General features: G+C 44.1%; 2 protein-coding genes across 4 annotated transcripts in view; one reads left to right on the top strand and one right to left on the bottom strand.

Moving 5' to 3' along the window:
* col5a3a (collagen, type V, alpha 3a) overlaps positions 1-7,132 on the bottom strand; it is a 42,873-nt gene extending 35,741 nt beyond the window's left edge. For all 3 annotated transcript variants that reach the window (XM_086132535.1, XM_086132536.1, XM_086132537.1), the window contains exons 1-2: positions 6,867-7,132; positions 61-228 (exon numbers count right to left, since the gene is read on the bottom strand). In XM_086132535.1, coding sequence (XP_085988661.1) covers positions 61-228; positions 6,867-6,942 — 244 coding nt within the window. In that variant the 5' untranslated portion in view covers positions 6,943-7,132. The remainder of the gene's footprint in view (positions 1-60; positions 229-6,866) is intronic.
* Positions 7,133-14,362: 7,230 nt separating this feature from the next.
* Positions 14,363-21,368, top strand: rdh8a (retinol dehydrogenase 8a). The gene is made up of 6 exons (XM_086133769.1): positions 14,363-14,696; positions 18,238-18,399; positions 19,381-19,560; positions 19,667-19,760; positions 20,060-20,243; positions 20,338-21,368. The coding sequence occupies exons 1-6, from the start codon at positions 14,486-14,488 to the stop codon at positions 20,563-20,565; spliced, it is 1,059 nt and encodes a 352-aa protein (XP_085989895.1). The 5' UTR covers positions 14,363-14,485; the 3' UTR covers positions 20,566-21,368.
* Positions 21,369-21,439: the final 71 nt, after the last annotated feature.

The raw sequence follows: 21,439 nt of genomic DNA, 5'->3' as shown, positions 1-21,439 counted from the left end.
CATTCTTTTTCAAAATTGTTCAGCCCTAATACAAAGTAATTAAAAAGAAAAATCTTCTACCTGGGAAAAATTGTTTGGTCGGAGCACTGAGTTGGACTTTCTGGTCTATTTTGAAAGCCTGTCGTGTTCCCGCTACCTCTTTATGGCTGCCGCAGAGACCAGTGTGCACCGACACACCTTCCATGCTCTCTGACAGGCCCAGCACCTGAAGAACATCGATGGGATGACCTGAGAATGGGAGGGGGGGAGATGATGAGTACCGTTACACTTGTACGCAAATGAGCGCCACCACCTGGCTCTCACGAATGGAGCTTGTGGCAATTGTAGGCAAGCCAATCCCGTCAATGTCAGCATTAAACTCTCCCTCTGTTGTTGTCTCACTCTGTTAAGTGCCGGTTACTGCCGAGCCAAAAGAGCGGGATTGAGTGCGGCTGCAAGCCAGTCTTATAAGTGCACAGACTTCCTGCTGCCCAAGAGCTTGGAAGAGGCAATCTTCCCGGGAGATTTGGTGGCAGGTGGCCGGGCTTTGTCGGATGTTGTTATGGGATAGTGGTACTACACCATCCCGCCTGTAATCCTGTCGCGGCACACCTGACAGCTGCATGAGCATCACACTTTTGCCTTTGGAATCACGATGCAGTGGACTGAGCCCTCAATTCCACACTTGTTGTTCTTTTCCAGAAAAGTGCTTTCTTCACGCCGCTAAAATGACCTTTCGATCAGGCCTTAAGGCGCCAGCTGTTGCTTCGGCATGCAAATGTGTTTTCATGCCAATTCAGAGCTTTGTATGCCGCCAGTATTGCAAAGAAGTCAAAGAGACCATTCAAAGTAACTCGTTAGCACGTAGCATTGTAAACATCGGAAATTAGCTAGCTCCGGGCGAATTTACCGACCGGATTTATCTTTCGCTCGCCATATGGCGCGAGTTTGCCATTCCCGAGAAATAACGCATTACATTTCACGGCGTTTGCTGAGCAAGTGTCTTTGGAGTGCCCTCAATCCCCCAAGCGTTGCAACAAAGCAGTAAAAAAGAATAAACCGTGAATCGCAGCCAGCCAACGGGAAAACGGGACGAAAAATATAACATGAACACCTCGGGCTTTGCCGCCGCAAACAATAGAAACCATAGCGTCCGCGACATATGTTCATCCAGACTTTGTCAATGATAACCATGATATATGGGACCATATAATCGAGTTATCTACCCGATATATTCATTCTGGCGCATCGTATCATTTACAGCAAACGCAGCGCGAGATTTTCTGGCCGTGCAGGTTAAAGTGAGGCTGCGTCGTGGAGTGTTAACGCAGTCAGGCCGCAGCAGCGATACATATGTTTTGCTTGGGGCTAAGCATCGTTAAAATGTGATCCTACTTCTTGCCAGGGCACTTTATCGTCCCCGGTCTTCTACTTGCATCACATCGCGTCCGAGATGAAATCCGAAATGTTTATATTCAGCCGGCTTGTTAGTCCGATACCCCCCAGTCAGCTCTTTGTTGCTCTCCTTTCGATTCCTGACGGCAAATCAATTTCCCCTTTGGGAAAGAAAAATTAAATGCGTGTAATTGAGTGGAAGGTGGAGTATCTCATTAAATGATCTGGTCTCTGCCAAGCAGAGAAATTTTAGGGCCACATTTGCACCAAGCGCGACATTGTCTTGCTTTCGCCTCCTCGGCGCCTCATTTACCGCATCTCCACATTGTCTCATTAAAAGCGTTCCACGTCTTTCTGCACGTGTATGACGGTTGAGAATGTTAAAATTTGACTTCAAAGATCGCCTGTATAGGTCATGAGCTTTTGGGGTGACCGTAGTTTAATTATTTGGAACTGATTTTGTTCCTTTCCACCGAAAATGGAGGCTGACCAGAAAACGCGGCGTTAGATTTCGAGCAACTTGACTGTTCTGCAACTTTTGACAGCGGAGGCAGGAACAAAAATGCATCCGTGCCAGATTGTTCTGCTCAGTGCAAACTTATCGCTTTTCCACATCAGGGGAGGAAGTGTACTTCTTGAGTCTGATGGATTCTATTCCTGTGAATGCCACTCTGATCTTTTCAAAATGTCCTCAGAAGTAACACAATGAGTATTTGCTTACAGGTGGCTCATTGGCAAACATGACAACCTGTCAGCGTTGACTTTGAACTCCATGAAATATGCTGCTTCTTTGACTTTCTCGGGTTCTTATTTCTTTCCCCGAGTGTGTGTTGCCGAAAGCGAAACACGCGAATACAACAAGATGCTGTTGACCTCCTGGCATGTTGAACCCTGTTCAGGGACAGCGGTTACTACAGTGGACAGCTTATCAAGTTATCGGGTTACAGGGTGCATGAAAGGGTTAAGATAAAGAAGTGGGGGTGGGGGGGGGGGAGTACACATGTTCAATGGTGCGGGGAAAAAAAACTCTTTGGGGAATAGCAAAAAATTCCAAGCATGGAAAAAGAAGTTGCAATCGTAATCTCACATCTCGTACAATCTGTGCAGGGGATAAAAAGACATTTCACACCCCAGTGTGCAGAGTAAACTGGGACAGGTTTTGGCAAACATGACATGGGGGGGGGGGGGGGGGTGCTGACTCGGAATGAGAAGCATACAATTATGTTAATGGTTTGTTGGAACCTCTTTACCTGAAAAAGCTCATTGTTGACTTTGCTGCTCTGTGGTTGCGCAGTGCAGCACGTTTTGGAAATATCACAACATCCCTATGGAATGATGAATTGTTTTGAAATCGCAGAACAAGGTCAGAGAACATGGGAAAGAAGCTCAAGCATCCATTAATTACGATCTCTAAGAATTTACGCGCATACTTTATAAATGGTGCTCTTCGGCTTGCTTGTTATTGTCCGTGTTCAGCGTGCCAAAATGCCACCCAATGGGACGATTCCACTTTGCGTTTGACATTTGACACAGCCAAGCTCCTCCGCATGTTTGAGTCACGCGTGAACATAATGTGATCTCTGTGTTTGTGTCCCCAAATCATCTCGGAAACATCCCGCCGTGACTCACACCACCTACACATCCCAGTCCGGCCCGGAAAAAAAAAAAAAAAAAACACACTAGGCCTCGTACAATGCTACACTGTAATATGTGAGCTATTGCACATGAGAGCGAGTGGGGGGAATTGAACAAGAAAGCGAGCCAAGAGGACTCTGGGCAGCGGGAGTTTCCCATCGTTTCTTGGACCGCACCCTGTATAAGAGCGGAGGAGCGGGGGAAGAAAAAAAAAACGATGATTGAACTTCGATATGGTGCTTGGAGATGCATATCTGTGTCAGATTGGGATTTGCATGACAGTGGGTGGAGCAAACTTCAATATTCTTAACTTCAATATAGGATTTATGTTCTAACAGACAGCTCGACGTATGGAGGAAGGGCGAGTCGAAAATATGACAACCCAGAACTAATCAAATCAAAATGCGTATTTGTCAATCGCCGACATTATTTTAAAAAAAGAATGAACTCCAAGCAGGTGATGTCAATGCAAAGAGGAGAAAATGTGAACTTGCTGACGGTGTGAACATTTGAAGCTAATGGTAGCATTTCCGAAGCACATGGTGGACCTTCGCTTAGCAACACGATTCAGTTGGCAAACTGACTTGAAATGATTTTCCGAAATGATTTGATCTCAATTGATAATTGATGATGACAGAGTGGACATGTTAAGCCTGACAGCATCCAGCGACACACCAGATGATGAAAATGACAAAATATTGAGTCTGCAACTAGCCACTGTTTCCGCCTCCATTGACGTAAAACAAAAGGCTGGTCGTCATGTCGCTGAAATCAGCAGAGGGACTCTTAACGGGACAGTTAGCCCATAATGACAGGGTGGACAGACATTTTAGGTGCATACAGACAGAATATACGGTATGATCAAAATGACTCATTTGATCAATTACCTTGTTATGGGCAGAACAACGATAAAAAAGTATAACTATTTTATTGACCGTGCACCTTCACTGTTGCACAAATTATGTGAGATCCTGATTTTTGTAAGGCTTACTGCACAACTTTGGGGAATTTGCCGGCCAGTTGGCCGCCAAGATGGGTGTGTTGGTTGAAGGAGTGTCTTGAAGATGCACCCGGCAGACATTTAGGTGTAAGAAAGGAGATCACGCCCAACACCGGCGCAGGAAGATCTTTTATATATATTTTTTAAATCATCCCAAGCGGCCACTTCACAGTGCAGATGTGCTTCCACTGTGTCCAGAATCCAGTAAGCGACTAGCGCAGCACATTTCAAGGGAATAAAAGTCATCACTTTGGCCGTGATTGAAGTTGACTGTGACTACCCCCTCAGCGACGCCGCCCTGCCTCTCACAGATCCCCCTCGGCCTGCAATTTAGTCTTAGATTCGTACTCGTTAAACTATTTATGCATGTTCATAGCTATTAAAAAAAATGACAGCAAGCAAATTTTAATACCAGGACAAAAGACGCTGGTTTGCTTGAAGAAGACAAAATGAGAAGCAAGAGGTTATCACAAGCGCACTGAATGGGCCGTGTGGGGCGCGCCGGGTTCTGCTTTTAGTTACCACTTACATTGCCGGACCATGTCGAGAGTTTGAGGAAGGCCTGGGAAAGATTTTGAACCTATTCTCTGCGGATACACTTGTGCCGTCATGAATATCAATATGAGAGTGGTGATGAAAGCAAGCGTCGAGATAATATTTCATTTGACTTGTTTAAAGCGTACAACTTCTTATGGACGATTTAGGTCACGCATTGCAGGCACATGGTGATGATTTAACTTCAAATGTAGCAGAAATGTCACTTCTTAAGCATAGATTCACGGTTTTGATGCCGTTGTGAAACTGACGCCACCATTTTGTCGACAGGCTGACAGATAGCTACGCTTATGGATAACATCAAGACCGCATTCTTCACTTTCCAGGGTTTTTTTCTTCTTTTTTTTTTCACTACTCATGTTTGTTGACTGGACGATGGGCCGGCAGGCCAAAAAGCTGCCGGACCCTTCGAGAAAACACCTGCCCCTCAAGGCCCGAGCATATGTTTCTACTTCTGCTCTTCCACAGATGACGGAATTTCAGAGAATACGTCCTTTTTCGTCATATCTGCTTCAGCCACAGTTTCCATGTACTAAATTTGCCTTAAGTGGTGTTCAGGCGTGGATGCCTGCTCCTCAAAAATGTTCTAGTACGCCTTTTAACAACATGTGCATACATGACCAGTCAATCCCAAGCTGTCATTTAAACTCTCTCGTAATATCACTGCATTGCAACCGTGAGACTATTAAACAGCGCATGGTCATCCATATTGTCATGGATACAGTTGTATCGATAATTAACACATTATTTATAAATAACACACAGTTTAAAAATGATTGAAACCTTATTCTCAAAACTGTATTGGATCAACCGGAATAATGAACAAAAATGAATGGAAAAAAACATATACGCATTTGACAGATACGTCGTATATATAAAACAAATAATAAATCTAAAAAAAATGGATATGAATGAATGGATGCAATGGATACTCGTTTTTTTAAATGTTGTAAAAACACATTTAGACTAACTCCATAAAAAAAAGTCAAAATGAAATAAAATTATGAAAAATCGAAAACTATTATAACTGGGGCACCTTGAGATGCAAGTTGAATTCCTTTCGTGACCACCCTCAAATCATCTTTTCCCATTGAAGTGAATTTAAATGCCAATGAATCTCAAGTTGGGAGTCCAGTTACAACTCAATTTTTCTCTGAGCTTATCAGTACGGCACCGATATGAGTCATTCTATGTAGATGGCATCACTGCGAGTACTATTATATTGTCTGCCCATATGTTGTTTCTGAATTAACTGTTTTTCCATCCTTTGCATAAAGAGTTAAGGCATCACAATATAGATGCTAATTAGCATTAGCATTATGCCCGCGGGGCCTTTATTTCAGCAGTTGTTTGCGTCTTTTAAATACGCATGCTGTAATTCTCTTTGTTTTACATTTGGTTTGACTTCAACTAGAACTGCCATTGAACAACCTGAAGCTTCTTTTTATTTATTCATTCATTGTTTTTTAATTGCTTGTTGACAACCGTTGCTATAGTCAAGGGCGTTGACAGCTCATATCTTGAAGGACTCACAAATTGGGTCACTCGTGTCTTAAGGCACCACTGTATTTAGTTGGCCGTAGGTTTGCCCATAAAGGACTCCTTTATGGGGCCCCCCTTTGGCTTAGGCCTTTGCATTGATCCGGCCTTGATGATAAACCCCTCAAGAGTGCTGACCATGAATAAATGTACACGAGGTGGATGTTTGTAAACGAACGAGTCTGACATTACAAAATGACTCAAACAGTAGCAGCGTGCTCTATTTTTGCCTTTGCTTAATTGCAACCAGAAGACATGACTGAGTGAGCAAGAAGGGGGCTACGATTTAAAAAAAAAAAAAAAAGCAAAAAAGCCCAAAGTGAGGCAAGTTTTATGCACTGTGCACGCACGCCACAGATCCATGCGAGGAATTTTAATCTACTCCCTTTAAGTCAGTTGTTGAGCTCTTTCGCAAGCCAACGTGAAACTCTTTCGCAGTCAAGCGACGCGGCTCACAAGCACACGCCAGCGTGACGTCACGCGTTTGCACAAGCGTACACCTGACTCCAACCTGCACGAGCAAGTTCCGGATTGCCATCTTCTCAAAAACTTTGCAATATATTTATATATTTTTTTGCTGTGAAGCGTTAACAATCGCGTATGCAGATGTAAAAGCAGTTTAATTATTGAAGTGACCTAAATCTCAATTTGAGGAGACCGTGTGGTTGTTTTTTTTCTTAAGAAGCATCGTCTATAAACATCACCAAATGTGTCGATATTTTGACATGTTTGTACATATCCATTTACTGAAGCGATACTTTACCAGCTTGAGTGGCGCTGAAGTGCAGTAGAATAAAAGCCAATAGCCGTGCTGTCCCATTCCTTAAAAAGTGACCCATCTTCCCAAATCTTGAGGGGCTCCCTCCACCCCCCTCTTCCTCCCAAACTTGTCGCTGCAAAAAGTTCCACAAGTTTCACCTACTAAGCAGCCATGCATGTGTAGAAAAAGTTTTTAAAAACTAAAATAAAAGCCAGTTTGGTTGCTTCCACTGGCTGGACTGTTGGAGAAGTTGTTTTGTTGTGGTAGCTCCCCTCAAGATCCTCTCAGAGGCTTCTCATTCAATTTCTCCTGCTCGCCATCACTCCCTCCTCCTCCTCCCCCTCCTCCTTCTCCCTTTCCCTCCCAGAGGTGGGTGTCTTGGAGAAGCAAGCTTAAGAGGAAGCCCTTGTCGTCTCGCTTCTTTAGACGGTCATTATCAGAGGTGACATACAGATCACCTTTGCTAATCTAGTCCGCATTGTTGTCCACTTTAAAGCCTGTTGCGCGCTTGCTTGTTTGATGGCATAGCCGTAATTCCGCAGATGCTTACAAGTCATCCGTCGTGGGGGAAAGAAGAAAAAAAAAGTGTACAATATACCGCATTGTAAGTCTGCCGGCAGGGAAAAAAAGCTTCAGCGTTCATCTCATTAGATATTTTCTTCATGATTATATGACCAGAAATGATCTATGACTCAGCTTGGAAGTCAGCAGATGTGATGCGTTCAGGGGGGAACCGCAAAACCTGCCTGCAGAGTATTGCGTACCGTTTATTATTTACACACAACCTCGACACGCCTTTAAACGAAATTGCACGCCTGTTGAAGCGTATCAGACCGTGCCCAAAAGAACTCTCCACTTGAACAGAAATCGGGTTGGAGTTGCAAAACGACATGACACCACGCTGCCATTTGTCCCTTTCTCGTGTTGAAGCTCACAAAAAGTGAAGGACGTTAACAGCTAAATACCAAGTGTTGTGTGACGATAGATAACATGAAATGAAGATGATGCGTTAAGATGACAGAGCACAAAAGATATGATACGTATGATGCAATGGATACATTTGATCCATTGGATACGGTACATATGAAGCAATAGATGTGATCCGATAATACAATACAATACAATACATGCTGATTTATATAGCGCTTCACAACAAAGATAAATATGATACAGTCTGAAACAACCGAATCCGCATGATACATATGAGCCATTTTTAATATATATATATAGATGTATATATCTATATATATATATATATATATATATATAGATATATATATATATAGATATATAATGTGTGTGTGTGTGTGTGTGTGTGTTTGTGTGTGTGATAGGTACAATACATTTGATACAAGATGCAATACTGTTAAATTTAATGTGATGCGATTGCACGTGTCAGATTTATAAAGACACTCCTCACAAAATGTTCGGGGGACATTATAGGATCAACCACTATGATTTTTCCAGTTGAACTTAATTGGACGAAAAAAAGTGGTCAGATATATGATAATATGACGCCGACATTTTCCTGTATCAATTAGAATCTGTGTCAGTGTGGCTAGAGCATCAGAGGGACTAGAAGGGTCACAGAAAGCCCCCCCCCCCCCAACAAATCTAGACACCTGTTGTGTGTTTTTCCGTTCAGCTCCTTGTTCCAGAACAGCCAGTTGTTCAGAAATACTGAAACACTGAACAATGGGTTAATTCAGTTTGCCAAAAACCCAAGTAGCCCCAACTTGTAAAGGAAAAAAGGAATTTGGTTTCTGGACATATTGAGATTGACCCGGCGTGTCAACAGAAGGACCGCCAAGCCCCCACTGCCGTCTCTCTTCTCACGGGCGGCTTGGTCCGCCCAAATGCGAGCAACGCGCATTCCTAGCAGCTTTTAACAGATAGTTATGAAGAGTCCAGTGGACAGTCTGAGCCGCAGGTGACAAATACTTGTGCTGTGTACATTAGTCCACATTGGGCCTAATTTATTTGTCAGGTCCACAACAAATGTATAGCAACGAAGCCATTCATCCCCTTGTGTGCCAGAAGCCTGCCACGTTTCATAAATCAGAATGCTGTTGATGTCATGCTGTGGAAGTACACTTCAACCTGTAAGGGTGATTTATTTTTGTATTTTATTTTTACGCATTCTTCAATGTCAAACAAGCGTAAAAATAAGTTCACCACTGTAAAATGCGACCGTCACCGAAACGCCAAATGAAAAGCAAAACACAAACGTCAAGTTAATCTTTGTTCGAAAGAAAAAGCGCCCTCTTTTGGAATAAACGGAATATGGTCATTATCAGCGTGATAATATGCTATAGCTCAAACTGCCCTGGACTTTTCTACAGTACTATAAATGCTTTTGAAATATGGCCAACATGAATCATGAAGGGGGCCCATTTTTAGTGATTAACCAGCAGAGACCAACAGAGCCTGTTTGTGCAAGCACAAATCTTGGGAAACATTCATTTATGAGGTTAGATTAGACTCATGGGTTTTTTTAATTTATTTTTTGCCATATGTATTTCTTCATATTCTACCGTATGTGTAAAAACAAAAACTGGCAGGTTACACTGAGTGTCAAAGATGGCTGGCGGTGTTCATCGTTTTATCGCCAAGTCACGCACAGTCAGTCGTCCGTCTGACGTGATTTCGGGCATCTGTGAGGCGTCGTCTACCGTTCTACCGTCCTCGAGTAGACTTGAGGAGCGTCGGGGATTAGGCGGAGACCTTTCTGAGTGGCCTTTCAATTCAGCTTCCCTCAGATGAGCTCTGTGCGTGTGTGTGTGTGTGTGTTTAAAAAAAAAAACATGCCAGAACAGGACAACAGGCAAACAGCCAGAGAAAATATGCATGTGAAGGAAAGTTCAAGGCGGCGGGGGGGGGAAGAATCAACCGACATGAGAGATTTCATTTAAAAATGATGTGTATGTACTATATATGTTCACGGCTGTTTTTTTTTCACCCCATCATTCTTACAAATCTGATTTAAACACCCCCCCCCCCGCTCCTAAAGCTGTTATATAATACTGTATAGGTGGAGCTCATAAAATTGCTCTTTTTTTTTTTCTTTTTTTTTTTAATGGTTCCTGCTTGTGCTAATAAATGCGAGCTTTTTTTAACTAACACCCCCCCCCCCCAAAAAAAAGCCTCAGAGTATGGACATTTTACACTAGTTTAGCAAAAGGAAAATGCCAGTGTGGTGATCAAAATCATCATTAGACTTAAAGGGAGCGCTAAGCTGACCAACATCGAAGCAGCACATCTGTCCAATGAAATTCACTCCAGCTTGTCCTCACTCTTTTTTGCATTTATCGACGCAGCAGGGTAAGTTTAGGAATAATCAAAAGTGCGGATGGAAACGGACGGCAAATTTTTCCATTCGCTGCTGCTACGCGTCTCTCATTTCGTATTTCCCGGCCGGTGTAACTGTGGTTTTTAAGCTTGCGGTCTTATGTGGTCCTTCAATACACAACTATTGTAATTCTCTTGTTTTATGTTTAGTTTGACAGTATACTTCAACGAAAGAATTGTGTACAGCTGCCAAATTACTGTTTGTTGACAAATATACTCCCACTATACAATTGTGAGGGGCACAGCCCCCTAAACATTCTGAAATGTTTTTAGGTCTGATGTGAGCTCTGACTGGGCTTTCCGAAAGGTTTTACTTTTTCTTTCTTTTTTTTTAATCCAGATCTTACATTGGCTCATTTGATTGTGCAGGTGTACCTAATATTATCGCTCTGAGTTAATTTCACCTTGCTTAACTGAAATAACCTTTTGATTCTCTCTTGCTGTGCTTTTTTTTTTTTTTTTTTTTTTTTTTTTGTCTCTGCTGCAGCTGTAGCAACACTTTTGCCCCGCAAGAGCCCTTTTGCAGCTCGGCAGAGCCTTCTTTCCTGCTTTTCAGCGACTCCCCAATTACTCTATCTCTTTCTTTGCGTCTCTTCTCATCAAGTTTGCATTCCGCACCTCCTCTGCAGACTGCGCACAAAAGAGCAGAAAGCGCCACTGATGACCCGTAGCAAACATTCCACTTCGATCCACTCACTCGTTCACACCAGCCTGGACCATCATCCTTCCCAGGCGCACTGTCACTCATCCCAAAAAAAAAAACCAATGATATCACGTGGAAATGCCACCCACTGGAGGGTACGCATCCTAGGTTTTTGGACATAACTGTTGAAAATAAAACCGAAAGTGAGCTTCGATGGGAGAATTGATTAGCATAGTGAGGACAGCATCATGCTTTGGGGCCGTCTTTCTTCAGACGTAACTGGGGCCTCATAGAAAACGGAAAGAATTATGAACAGCTCAAAATACCAATCAGTGTGTTTGCAAGAAAGCATAAAAATGTCAGGAAAAGCCCACTAGAACGTCTGAGCTCTGCTTGAGGTTGGTCAGAGGCACTTTGAATTTCTGTTTAACTTGAATATTAATGCGGTTGGCGAATTCTGAACACATCCACGTTCCCAATTTTTAAGAGGGTGTGCAACCTTGCGCAACCACATGATCTTAGTTGTTTGGTTTTTGTTCCCCTCCAGAATTTTTTTTTTCAATTGTTTTGTACAGTCAATAGTTTCCATTAATAGTGGAAGAAGCCATAAAAACTTGGCACGGTGTGTATGTTGACCATTTGTCTGTTCATTTGTTGGAAATAATTTTCAGGAACGAGCTAGCCAAAAGAATGCTTTTTTTTTTTTTTAAGATACACCACCTCACATAAACATGTCTGTCATGAACCCTTTTCATGCACCCAGTAACCTGATAACATGACAAGCTAGTAACCGCTGTTCCCGTAAAGGTTAAATTGTGACAGAAGTAAGAAAACAGCCATTTAAAATTGTATTTGAATGAATGGATTCCAAATGAATGAACTTCACTTTATTTGTTGCTTAAAAAAAAAAAAAAAAAGTCTGACCGGCCAGCGAGAAGTCAGTTTGAGGACAGGAAAAACTCTGCGCGTGCACCCTCGATCCCTTCACAGGAAATTGAGAATAAAGCTATAAAAAGAGGGCTGCGTGGGGGTGGGGGGGAAATCATCAGATAAGGAGCAAACATCTCTTTTGAAATAAAACTTTTGGATGAGTTGAGGCCCAGAGCGTCTCGGTAAAGAAATATTCTCTGGGGTGTCGGCGCTAAAAGGCTCTTGCCGACAACTTTGCTGATTTTGGTGGAATGAAAGCGAAAGATGAAAGTGAAGCAGTGGGCTGCTTGGGCAGTGTTTACCTGTATGGACTTGTATTAGCTCCTTCTTTGTCTCGCCCGCTCGCTCACTCTGATGTCTTAATAGGTCAGTTCTCTGAAATTCCACAGCAGCAGCTTTTTTTTGGGGGGTGGGGGGTGGGGGGTTGCAAAGTGGCCCGCACTGCCTCATCATTTCAATCCACACCTGTCCACTTTCTCTGCGTGCAAAAGAATGCTAGGAACGTCACTAATCTTCTCCAAGGGCTTATCATGAGCGCCCCCCCCCCCCCCCCCCCCCGTCCATTTATCTGGAAATCTTGTCGCAGGATGGACAAGCTTCTTTTTTTTTGTTTTGTAATGTTAATTTTGCCTTAGTTGATCAAATAGTTGGGGGCATTTCTCCCACCTGGCCCCCGAGCGCCACCATTCCGTGGTTAATGTCGATCTTAAAAGGATGCACAGAAATTTGAGGGGAAGTTTGTCGTTTTTGGTTTGAAGCAGAAATTAGAGGTGAATTTCAAAACAAACTCACGTTTGAGAATTTGTCCAAATGAGTCCCAATCAGAAGTGGGTACCCATGACAGTGGCGTTTTTTGATTTGGGCGATATGTGCAAGAGTGGCAACCTTAATTTTTGAGAAACAATAGACTACATTTATTCTTCATGCATATTTTTTTTCTCGACTCAAGTGCTTCGCAAACAACAAATTAACTCTTCACTGTGGCTGCCGGCCCAGTTAAGTCATTCATGCCAGAACCGCCACCTGCGTATGCACGTTTGACACACAAATTTCGATGTATGCACGGTTGGTGACTGCGGCTCGTCATCTTTGGTCGTAGCTTCATAAATGCTTAAAAGCCTTTTTTTGAAATATTGCATTTTCTATTTGCAAAGGCGAACACTGAGCCCACAAGCTTTCTGGAAATCCAGCGAGTGTTGTATTTATTTGCTACCGACGTCACCTTGACAGCGAGAGGAAATGAAGCTTGAGCCGCGTCGAGGCTGACGGCCGGCCGACTGTTGCCACGATAATACAAGCGTGTTGACTGCTTCGATATATACGTGGATTCCATGTCATCATTTCTTTTCACGCGGCAAGGCTGAACTTGTCTCTCCGCCACCAGCCTGCATCGCGTGGTGAGTCTTGATGGATCCGCGTGGCTGCGAGAATATCTCCTTTCAACGCTATGATTGAAATGAGCAGCTGCTCCCCAAAAGTGGAGGCTACTTTTCACCTCCAGAGCACGTAAACATCTCCCGGGCCTTCATACCGTGTCCCCTTCCGGCGGCACGAGTCCTTTATGTCATTCCCTGCCGTGGCCAAATAATGACCTTCATTCTTTTCAAACGTTTTGATGCGTTTAAAGAGAAACATCTCCTTTTCCGGCCTTTTTGAATATCTAATTGTTGTCATCGCTGCAACCATTCCGTGGTAGCGTTACAAAACACACGCACACAAAAGCGATTTAAGGTGGGCGACATCATACACAACAAGCCATGACACACGGCGTACTCACCCTCGTGCACTTTGACCTCACGCGGTAGACAAAAATAACAGGTCTGTTTGAGCTCTTATCAGATGCACTTTGACCCCTTTCAACATCAATCACAGTTGATATGATGGAACGTAGCTCACGGTGCCAGCAGAGCCTGAAAAAAAAATCTACCGCTGATAACCTAGATGTGATTTGTTGTCATATCACCCCCCCCCCCCCCGCCCTTTTGTTTTTTTATTACAGTGATTTAATTCTTTGCCGCATTCACCGAGCCTGTGCTATCCCTTCTGACCACAAGATAGCAGCACAACCTTAGGCATAAAGTGACTTCTTTGAAAGCTGAAGAGCTGTCGAAATCAATCGAAATGGGTTTGTGAGACTCTTAAAAAAAAAAAAGCTGAATTTCAGGATGGAGGTAAAATTGTTGAATCTCACCACAAATTTGGGAATTTGCTCACGGATAACGTGGAATGCTTAGCACAAAATAAGGTTTTTTTCGGTGGAATGTTTAACATGATAGATTTTAATGGTGTGATGAATAAATATGTCATTTTTGTTCTTATCTTAACGCGTACATGTTTTTTTTTCCAGCCAGATAAAATCTTCAAGATAATAGTTTGTGCCGACCTTGTGAAAGCGTGTCAGTGGTTGTGACGTAACCCGGAAATATCAGCTATAAACAAAACAACGTGTCAATACTGTACTGTTAAAAAAAAAAAGTGTCACATTGTGTCCCGCTTTGTAATCACATAAGCACTGCCCCTTCGGTCACGCGCGCGCGCACGCACGCACACACACACACCACTCCCCCGACTCTTTTTTTTTTTGGGGTGAGGAATTACTGTAACTTGATTTTTAAAAAGTGTAACCGCGCGTGGGCCCCGCGCGCGATGCCACGTCCTTTCGGGCCGGTGATCCGGCTGCTGGAACATGTGACCGCATTAGATGCTCACATGGCCGCCGCGGCGATCCGCTTTTAGTCGCCGGCCGAGCGAGCGAAAGCATCCGGAGGAGCTTCTGCGAGGCTGCACGGCGCCCCATCCGACACTCATCATGGCGAACGGTGGGCAGAAAGTTGTGCTGATCACCGGCTGCTCCTCCGGCATTGGCCTGAGAATCGCCGTCACGCTGGCCAGAGATGAGAAGCGTTACCATGGTAAACATTTCTGTTATGCTCTCCTTTTTTTTTTCGCCAACCACAGAAGACAAATTAGCGGGGTTTAGGAAAAACGAGTACGTGTTTCCTTTTTTTTTTGTCCCTCCGGCAGATCTGAATCATGCCACCTCGACTACTTTTTACGCATTTTTTTACTCACTTGGCGTCTCGTCCACGCGCGGATATGGTATCCGTATTGCCCCCCCCCTCCTTTTTTTTCAGGAAGGATCGGGAATCAGTCACCCCTCCGTTTTCTGTCGTGATTGAACCATTATCATGTGAAAGCCCACTTCTTTCCCTGCTGGGGGGGCTCCGAGGGACGTGACTTTTTCCAGGCACAATCGTAAAAAAGAAGCTTGTCCCTTTTCTCTTTCATGTTACTTCTCTGCCACGACCCCCATCGCACCCGTATTTTTTTTCCCAACGTTGCCCATTATGGGTGTACGCGCCCCTCAGTGCCGTGTCTAATGGGCCGACAGTGCCAACCCTTGAGCCACCGCTTTAGGGGGGGGCGGTAAAGTTTGAGACCTGTACAAGCGAGGGCTCACTCCCATTTGAAGTGTTCATTGGTGTGCGGGAGGGCGGCCAACACAATTGTCACTCAATCTCTTCCCCATCCCTGCCTGCCCTGTGATTTTGTTGCACTTTGAGGCTCTTCCTGACTGCCGGAGCTCAAAATCAAGTGTACATACTCGTGCTAAGGACGATTTTGAGTCCATCTTCTGAAGCGGGGGTAGAAGGGGGTTGCCATCAGGGGCAATATTTGTGACTCATTTTGGGGTTAGTTGTCATGTGACTTCTGCAAATGACCACACAGGTCAGAATGCCATTCAGATGACGAGTCTGACATTTCGTTTGAGTGTTGATTGACCTTCCATTTGTTGTCGGAACTACAGTATGTCTACCACATTGATGACGAAGCAGTGCTTTTGTTCTCTGTAATCCAGGACTTTTTTTAATTCAGTGTACGCAGTCACATATTTCATGCTAAAGTTCAACACATTTTTTTCAGGTCAATGATGAACATTTTCTTTGGCTGACTTGTAACATCTAGTGACACCATTTTACCTGCTGATGGGGCAAAATATCACACGTTCACACTCTCTCCTCTCTCTGCATGCACACGATTGATTGATTTATTTTTTAATGCGAATGGTGTCCCCGGCAGTAGCTGCGAATTTGTGTTTAAAAGGCCAAGAAAGCCCCACTGTTTTGTTGTTTTGACTGTAAATGATCGTACTCCCACTCGCGAGCGCCATCACTCAGCATTCACGCATTAGCACGGATGTTCTGACCTTAAAGCGGTTCTCAAAACATTGCCATGACGACGTCCGTAAACTCGACCGTCAGCCGTCCAATTGTGCGTGTTTATGTTCAACCACAAAATGTCTCCACGGTAACACTATACTTCATACTATTTTCCCCGTTGTACCGCAAATTAAATGAAAACGATCACGGTCCCGTTCCGAATATTTTTTTCCACCCCCCTACTGTGGCCTTCCTTTAAGAGGTCGCCCTGTGAGCAGTGGAGGTGACCCAATAATTTCCCTAATACCCCTTTGGGATAGAAGATTAAATATTGGATTCAAGCAAGTGCTTAGTTCGCTAAAGACCGAGCTCGACCCGGTAGAGACAGTCGTGTTTGGAACACAGTGTGGTTCGTACAAGAATGTTAAAGCGGCCCACCACTAATTCCTGCAGGAGCCCCGGAGAACAATGGCCCCCTTGTTCATTTCACAGCCAAACATACATTTCTTTCGCATGCTCCACAGCCTCGCAAGCGGCTCCATTCGACTTAATTCACTTCGTGTTGCGACATGACATCCCATGAGTTTCTGAGTACTTGCAGAACCGCACATTACATGACAAAGCTCAGTCACGATAATAGTTGACATTGTAAACCTCTCCGTTGCACAGCAGTCTATTTCGGGGTCTGCTATGTGACGAGAGCCACATTACAGCAACGTTGTTACACTGTGCTGCGAAAATTACTCGACCGGTTCAATCTACATTTCAACTCAACTGTTTATTTTAACCCCAAGAAATAAAATGTAGCTATACGGCGCAAAATATCTCTTCACAGGACGACGGACTGCTCATTAAAGAGGCTGTTTGTGGTATTCAAAACTGCTAGCAATTTTTGAATGTAGCCTCACTTTACCAATGCCCCATGCCCACAAGTGTCTGCATTTGAATCTGAACGTGCCTAGTCATCATAAATAGTCACACAGAACCCATATCCAGCGTCAACAAAATAGCAGCGCTAGCGTTGCTAATTTAGCATCACTAAACCAACATTAGCACGACAGGTCCACCGTTCTGATCCACACTCGCTGTACAACGGAAAGTACCGCTTTAGTTACCATGATAAGAGGAAGAGCTACGGTGTTGCAAGTAAGCGAGTGGCTAGGCGTAAAAGACCAAAACAACAACAACAACAAAAAAGGGGGAGTAGGAAACTCCTAGGTAGTCACAGATTTGCTTTGTGACACATGTGCTGGCTAGCCAGTGCTAATCTGAGCATCCAACCACAGTGTAGCTCTGCTTATCTTTTGGCTGTGTGTCATAGTGCTTCTGTTGTAGCCTTCTTGACGAAGGCAGATTTTGGGGCGAGCTTGTTGCAATTTTGTCACAATCTGAACACATTTTAGAATGGCTTGTTGTGTCTGGATAACAAAAGAGAGACTTGGTTGTTTCATTTTACAGCAGTCCAGAGGTCCAACTATTTCCATGCAAGCAATTAAGAGGTCAATTTTCACTGTTGCTCATATAGTCCGATTAGATGTAAATGAATGCATGTATATTGTCATAAAATAATTAGGTGGATAAAAAAAAAGTCGTAATATGGCTTTGCTTGTCATGACAAGGTTAAATGGCAGTCATGATATAAAATGAAGACACGTTAGGCCTTTAACTAGCATGACAGGGAAGAAATGTGAAGTTATAACTGAAGTGTTTCCGTCACTCTGGCTGTTCGTAAGAAACCTCAAACACAGTTTGCCTTTCTCGAAAAATGTTTACTCCGACAAGTGAGGTGACGCTTGGACGTTTTGTCACTCGAGGCCAACTCCTTGTTTACCTCGGCTGACTGATGGCGTTGTGCAAGAGTGTTTTCCTCCCCTTGGTAGCGTCACTCTCAGCGAAACATACGCGCAGCCAAGTTGATGGATGTCGTCGCTAATCATGTGATCCCTGTCGTCATTGTGGGCTAATGTGGCCCCGGCGTGTAAAGTTCAACCCAAATCAGCTCTGTGTCCTGTGAGGCATGCTTGTCGCACGAACTTTGACCCCTACGACTCCTGTGTGCGTGTGTGTGTGGAGGAAGTTGCATAGCGGTGGCCTCTCAGATCAAAGGGCTCAAAGTCCTGTGTGACACCTCTGTGCTGTTGGTCATTATTGTTAACTCGCCACCATAACATTAAGTACACCTGCACCCTCTAATGAGATCCAATATAAAAAGAAACAGTCCACACTTTCCAAAGCTAAATAAAAAGTCTACCAAAAAAGAAAAAAAAATCCTTGTGTTGTTCTTCCCCTGTAGTCATCGCAACCATGCGGGACCTAAAAAAGAAGAACAAGCTGGTGGAGGCGGCGGGAGACGCGTACGGGAAGAACTTGGTGTTGCTGCCGCTGGACGTGTGCAGCGATGAATCAGTCAAGCAGTGTATCAACAGCGTGAAAGACCGTCATATCGACATCTTGAGTGAGTCAGCTGAGGCCTGCGTGACCTCACATCCACAGAATGTCCCAATATATCATTTGAGCACATCTGATAAAGTCATTCATATTTTATGACCCACAAGTAAATAGAACAGCTATAAAGTTGTCACCTCTGGTGTAATTGGGGATTGTTGACAGTCCCATTGACGAAAACACTTGAATCCGAATATAGCGTCGACAGTATGTTGCAATGGTATAACCCTCAAAGCAATCGCCTGGCCAAAAAAAAATGAAGACAGACAACAGTGCTCTGTCATATATTCTTTAGCCTTTGCAAAGATCGACTCATATTAGTGACATACTGACGAGCTCAGCCCGCACAGAAGTCAGGCAAATCAGCGACCTGCTTTTTTTCCCCTATTTATATCAATTAGGCAACTTCTCAGACCCATCCAGTGAATATTTTTCAAAAAAGCACGATGCTCTGCGGTGTGATTGACTTCTTGAGACGCTGCTACTCATTTAAAAACAAGAGATTCTCTCTATGTCCAGACTGCAAATGAATGGTGCTTGCACAAAGCCACTACTGGCTACCCCCCACCCCGCCCCCCATCCACTCACCCAACATTTTTTTTTAATCTAACCCCCCCAACAGACACAATGTATTCTCTGTAGCGACAAAATGAGGCAATATGCATTTTGTTCCCCAATGCGCCAAACAAGCTCTTTCATAATAAAACCAGATCATGTGCTACGGCTTGAGCGTGTATCAAGGTTCTTTTTAGAAAAGCCTGCTTGCATCTTGTGCAAAGTCCAAAACCCCTTCACCTCATTGCTCAAGACCCACAAGTGCTTTGTCAAAGCCCGCAGTTGCATCACACGTCTTGGTTGTGCGTTGAACACTGACCTCTGGTGGTGGTCTCAACGAAGGCCACCAGAAAGCCAAAACCAAGTACACAACTGTCATCCTTTTTTCTATATGTATGTATGTGTGCGTGTGTGTGTGTGTGTGTTGTCTTGACAGTCAACAACGCAGGCGTGGGCTTGCTGGGCCCCGTGGAGAGCATCAGCATCGATGAGATGAAGCGAGTGTTCGAGACCAATTTCTTTGGCGTCGTGCGCATGATCAAAGAGGTGATGCCCGACATGAAGAAGAGGCGGTCCGGACACATCGTGGTCATGAGCAGCGTCATGGGTCTTCAGGGTGAGTATCCGTTGCTCCTATGGCTGAGTATTTGCTTCCGTATGTGCTAAGCGGTAATGCGTCGACCGATTCATTGGTTGTTCTTCTTGCTGGTCCCCCGGAACAGGAGTTGTGTTCAATGACGTTTACACTGCTTCCAAGTTCGCCATGGAGGGCTTTTGCGAGAGCATGGCCGTGCAGCTGATGAAGTTCAACGTCAGGTAACGTCCACCAACTCTCGGAGCGCCGTTGACGTGAAATGCCGTCAACGTGGATCGTAGCCCGTCAACTATGGGTTTTTTTTTTCATGGTCGTGGGTGGAGAGTATTGGACATCTCTGAATTGATGCTATGATGGGAAAGTTTTAAATAATAATAAAAATAATTAAAAAAGCTAGCCATAGCTAGCAAATTGTTGCATCGGATCGCTTTTGGATGCGATCACAAGACTCGTTAAGGAAATGTCATCCTGGCTTCCCACCTCTGCTCTTTCCCTCACGGTACGACATGTTCCTCGTCAGGTTGTCGATGATCGAGCCCGGTCCGGTGCACACGGAGTTTGAGACAAAGATGATGGAGGACGTGGCCAAGATGGAATATCCGGGCGCGGACGCCGACACGGTCCGTTACTTTAAAGACATTTACCTGCCGTCGTCGATCGATATCTTCGAAGCCATGGGTCAGACGCCGGAGGACATAGCCAAAGTGAGTACCATTTTTGGGATTTTGGATCATGGCAAAAAAAAACAACAACAATAACAACAATTGCCAATGCCGACCTTGTTGTCGTCCCCTCCAGTGCACTAAGAAGGTGATCGAGTCGAGCAGCCCCCGATTCAGGAATCTGACTAACAGCCTGTACACGCCCATCGTGGCCCTGAAGTACGCCGACGAGACCGGCGGGCTGTCGGTCAACACTTTCTACAACCTGCTCTTTAATTTAGGACCTCTGATGCACATCACCATGAGCATCCTCAAGTGCCTGACGTGCAGCTGCCTGCGCCGGCGCACCCTTTCGCCGAACTGAGGACAATTCCCCCCCCCTTCTCCCACCATCAAGCTGGGATACCGGAATCAGACATTATGCAAAAAGAAGGCACCTTGATCCGACAGTGTACAGTACATGCACAGATACATAAATATATTTTATTGAAAATAAGAAGAGCCAGAGCTTTAGTCATCACTGCAGCATGGGATGAACTTGAGGAAACGCACAAAGTCCCCCGGACGCTCGACAAAGCACAACGGTAGACTCAGCCGCAAAGAGAAGCGAAGTCATTATTATTATGATTATAATAATTCAAAATAATGCTAACGCATAGCCTAGCATGCCAAGAATAAATCGTATTGCGTGGCACACCTGATGTCACGTTGGTCATAACTGCTGTGTAATCATAATTTTGATGAATTTCGATCATGTTGCTTTTTAAAGGCAGAGCGCGTATTTCTTAAATTTCATACCGATTTTTTTTCTAAATAAATAAAAATATGATTTACCCTTTCCAAACATGTTTGTCCACATGGTACTTCAGATTGGCCGGTTGCATTGCTGTGAAGCTCCTCTTGGAGCGATAGAGGGCAGTATTTCACAGCCTTTACCCATGAGAGTCACCATCAGCCAGTGGACAGATCCATAAATGTGCATGTCCGACAAAAATCACGATAATATTCTGTAAATACAAAATGATTACTTGTGAGTTCCCCTCTGGGCAATCAAGGACATTTTACAAGACGTGAATATTAACAGGAGCCACAGGAAGAAACCTAATGTGATCAAAATGGCACTGTTGAGTGGATACAATTTGCATTAAAATGGATCCTGATTGTAAAGTGTCCTTGAGTGTTTTGAAAGGTGCTTATAAATAAAATGTAGTATTAATATTATTATTATTATTATATCA

The sequence above is a fragment of the Hippocampus guttulatus genome, chromosome 16, assembly GCF_054856545.1.
Source record: "Hippocampus guttulatus isolate MCC_2025c chromosome 16, RoL_Hgut_1.0, whole genome shotgun sequence".
NCBI classification, from domain to species: Eukaryota; Metazoa; Chordata; class Actinopteri; order Syngnathiformes; family Syngnathidae; genus Hippocampus; species Hippocampus guttulatus.
Note: the sequence above shows the minus strand (reverse complement) of the source record. Positions and strands in the feature narration are given on the sequence as shown.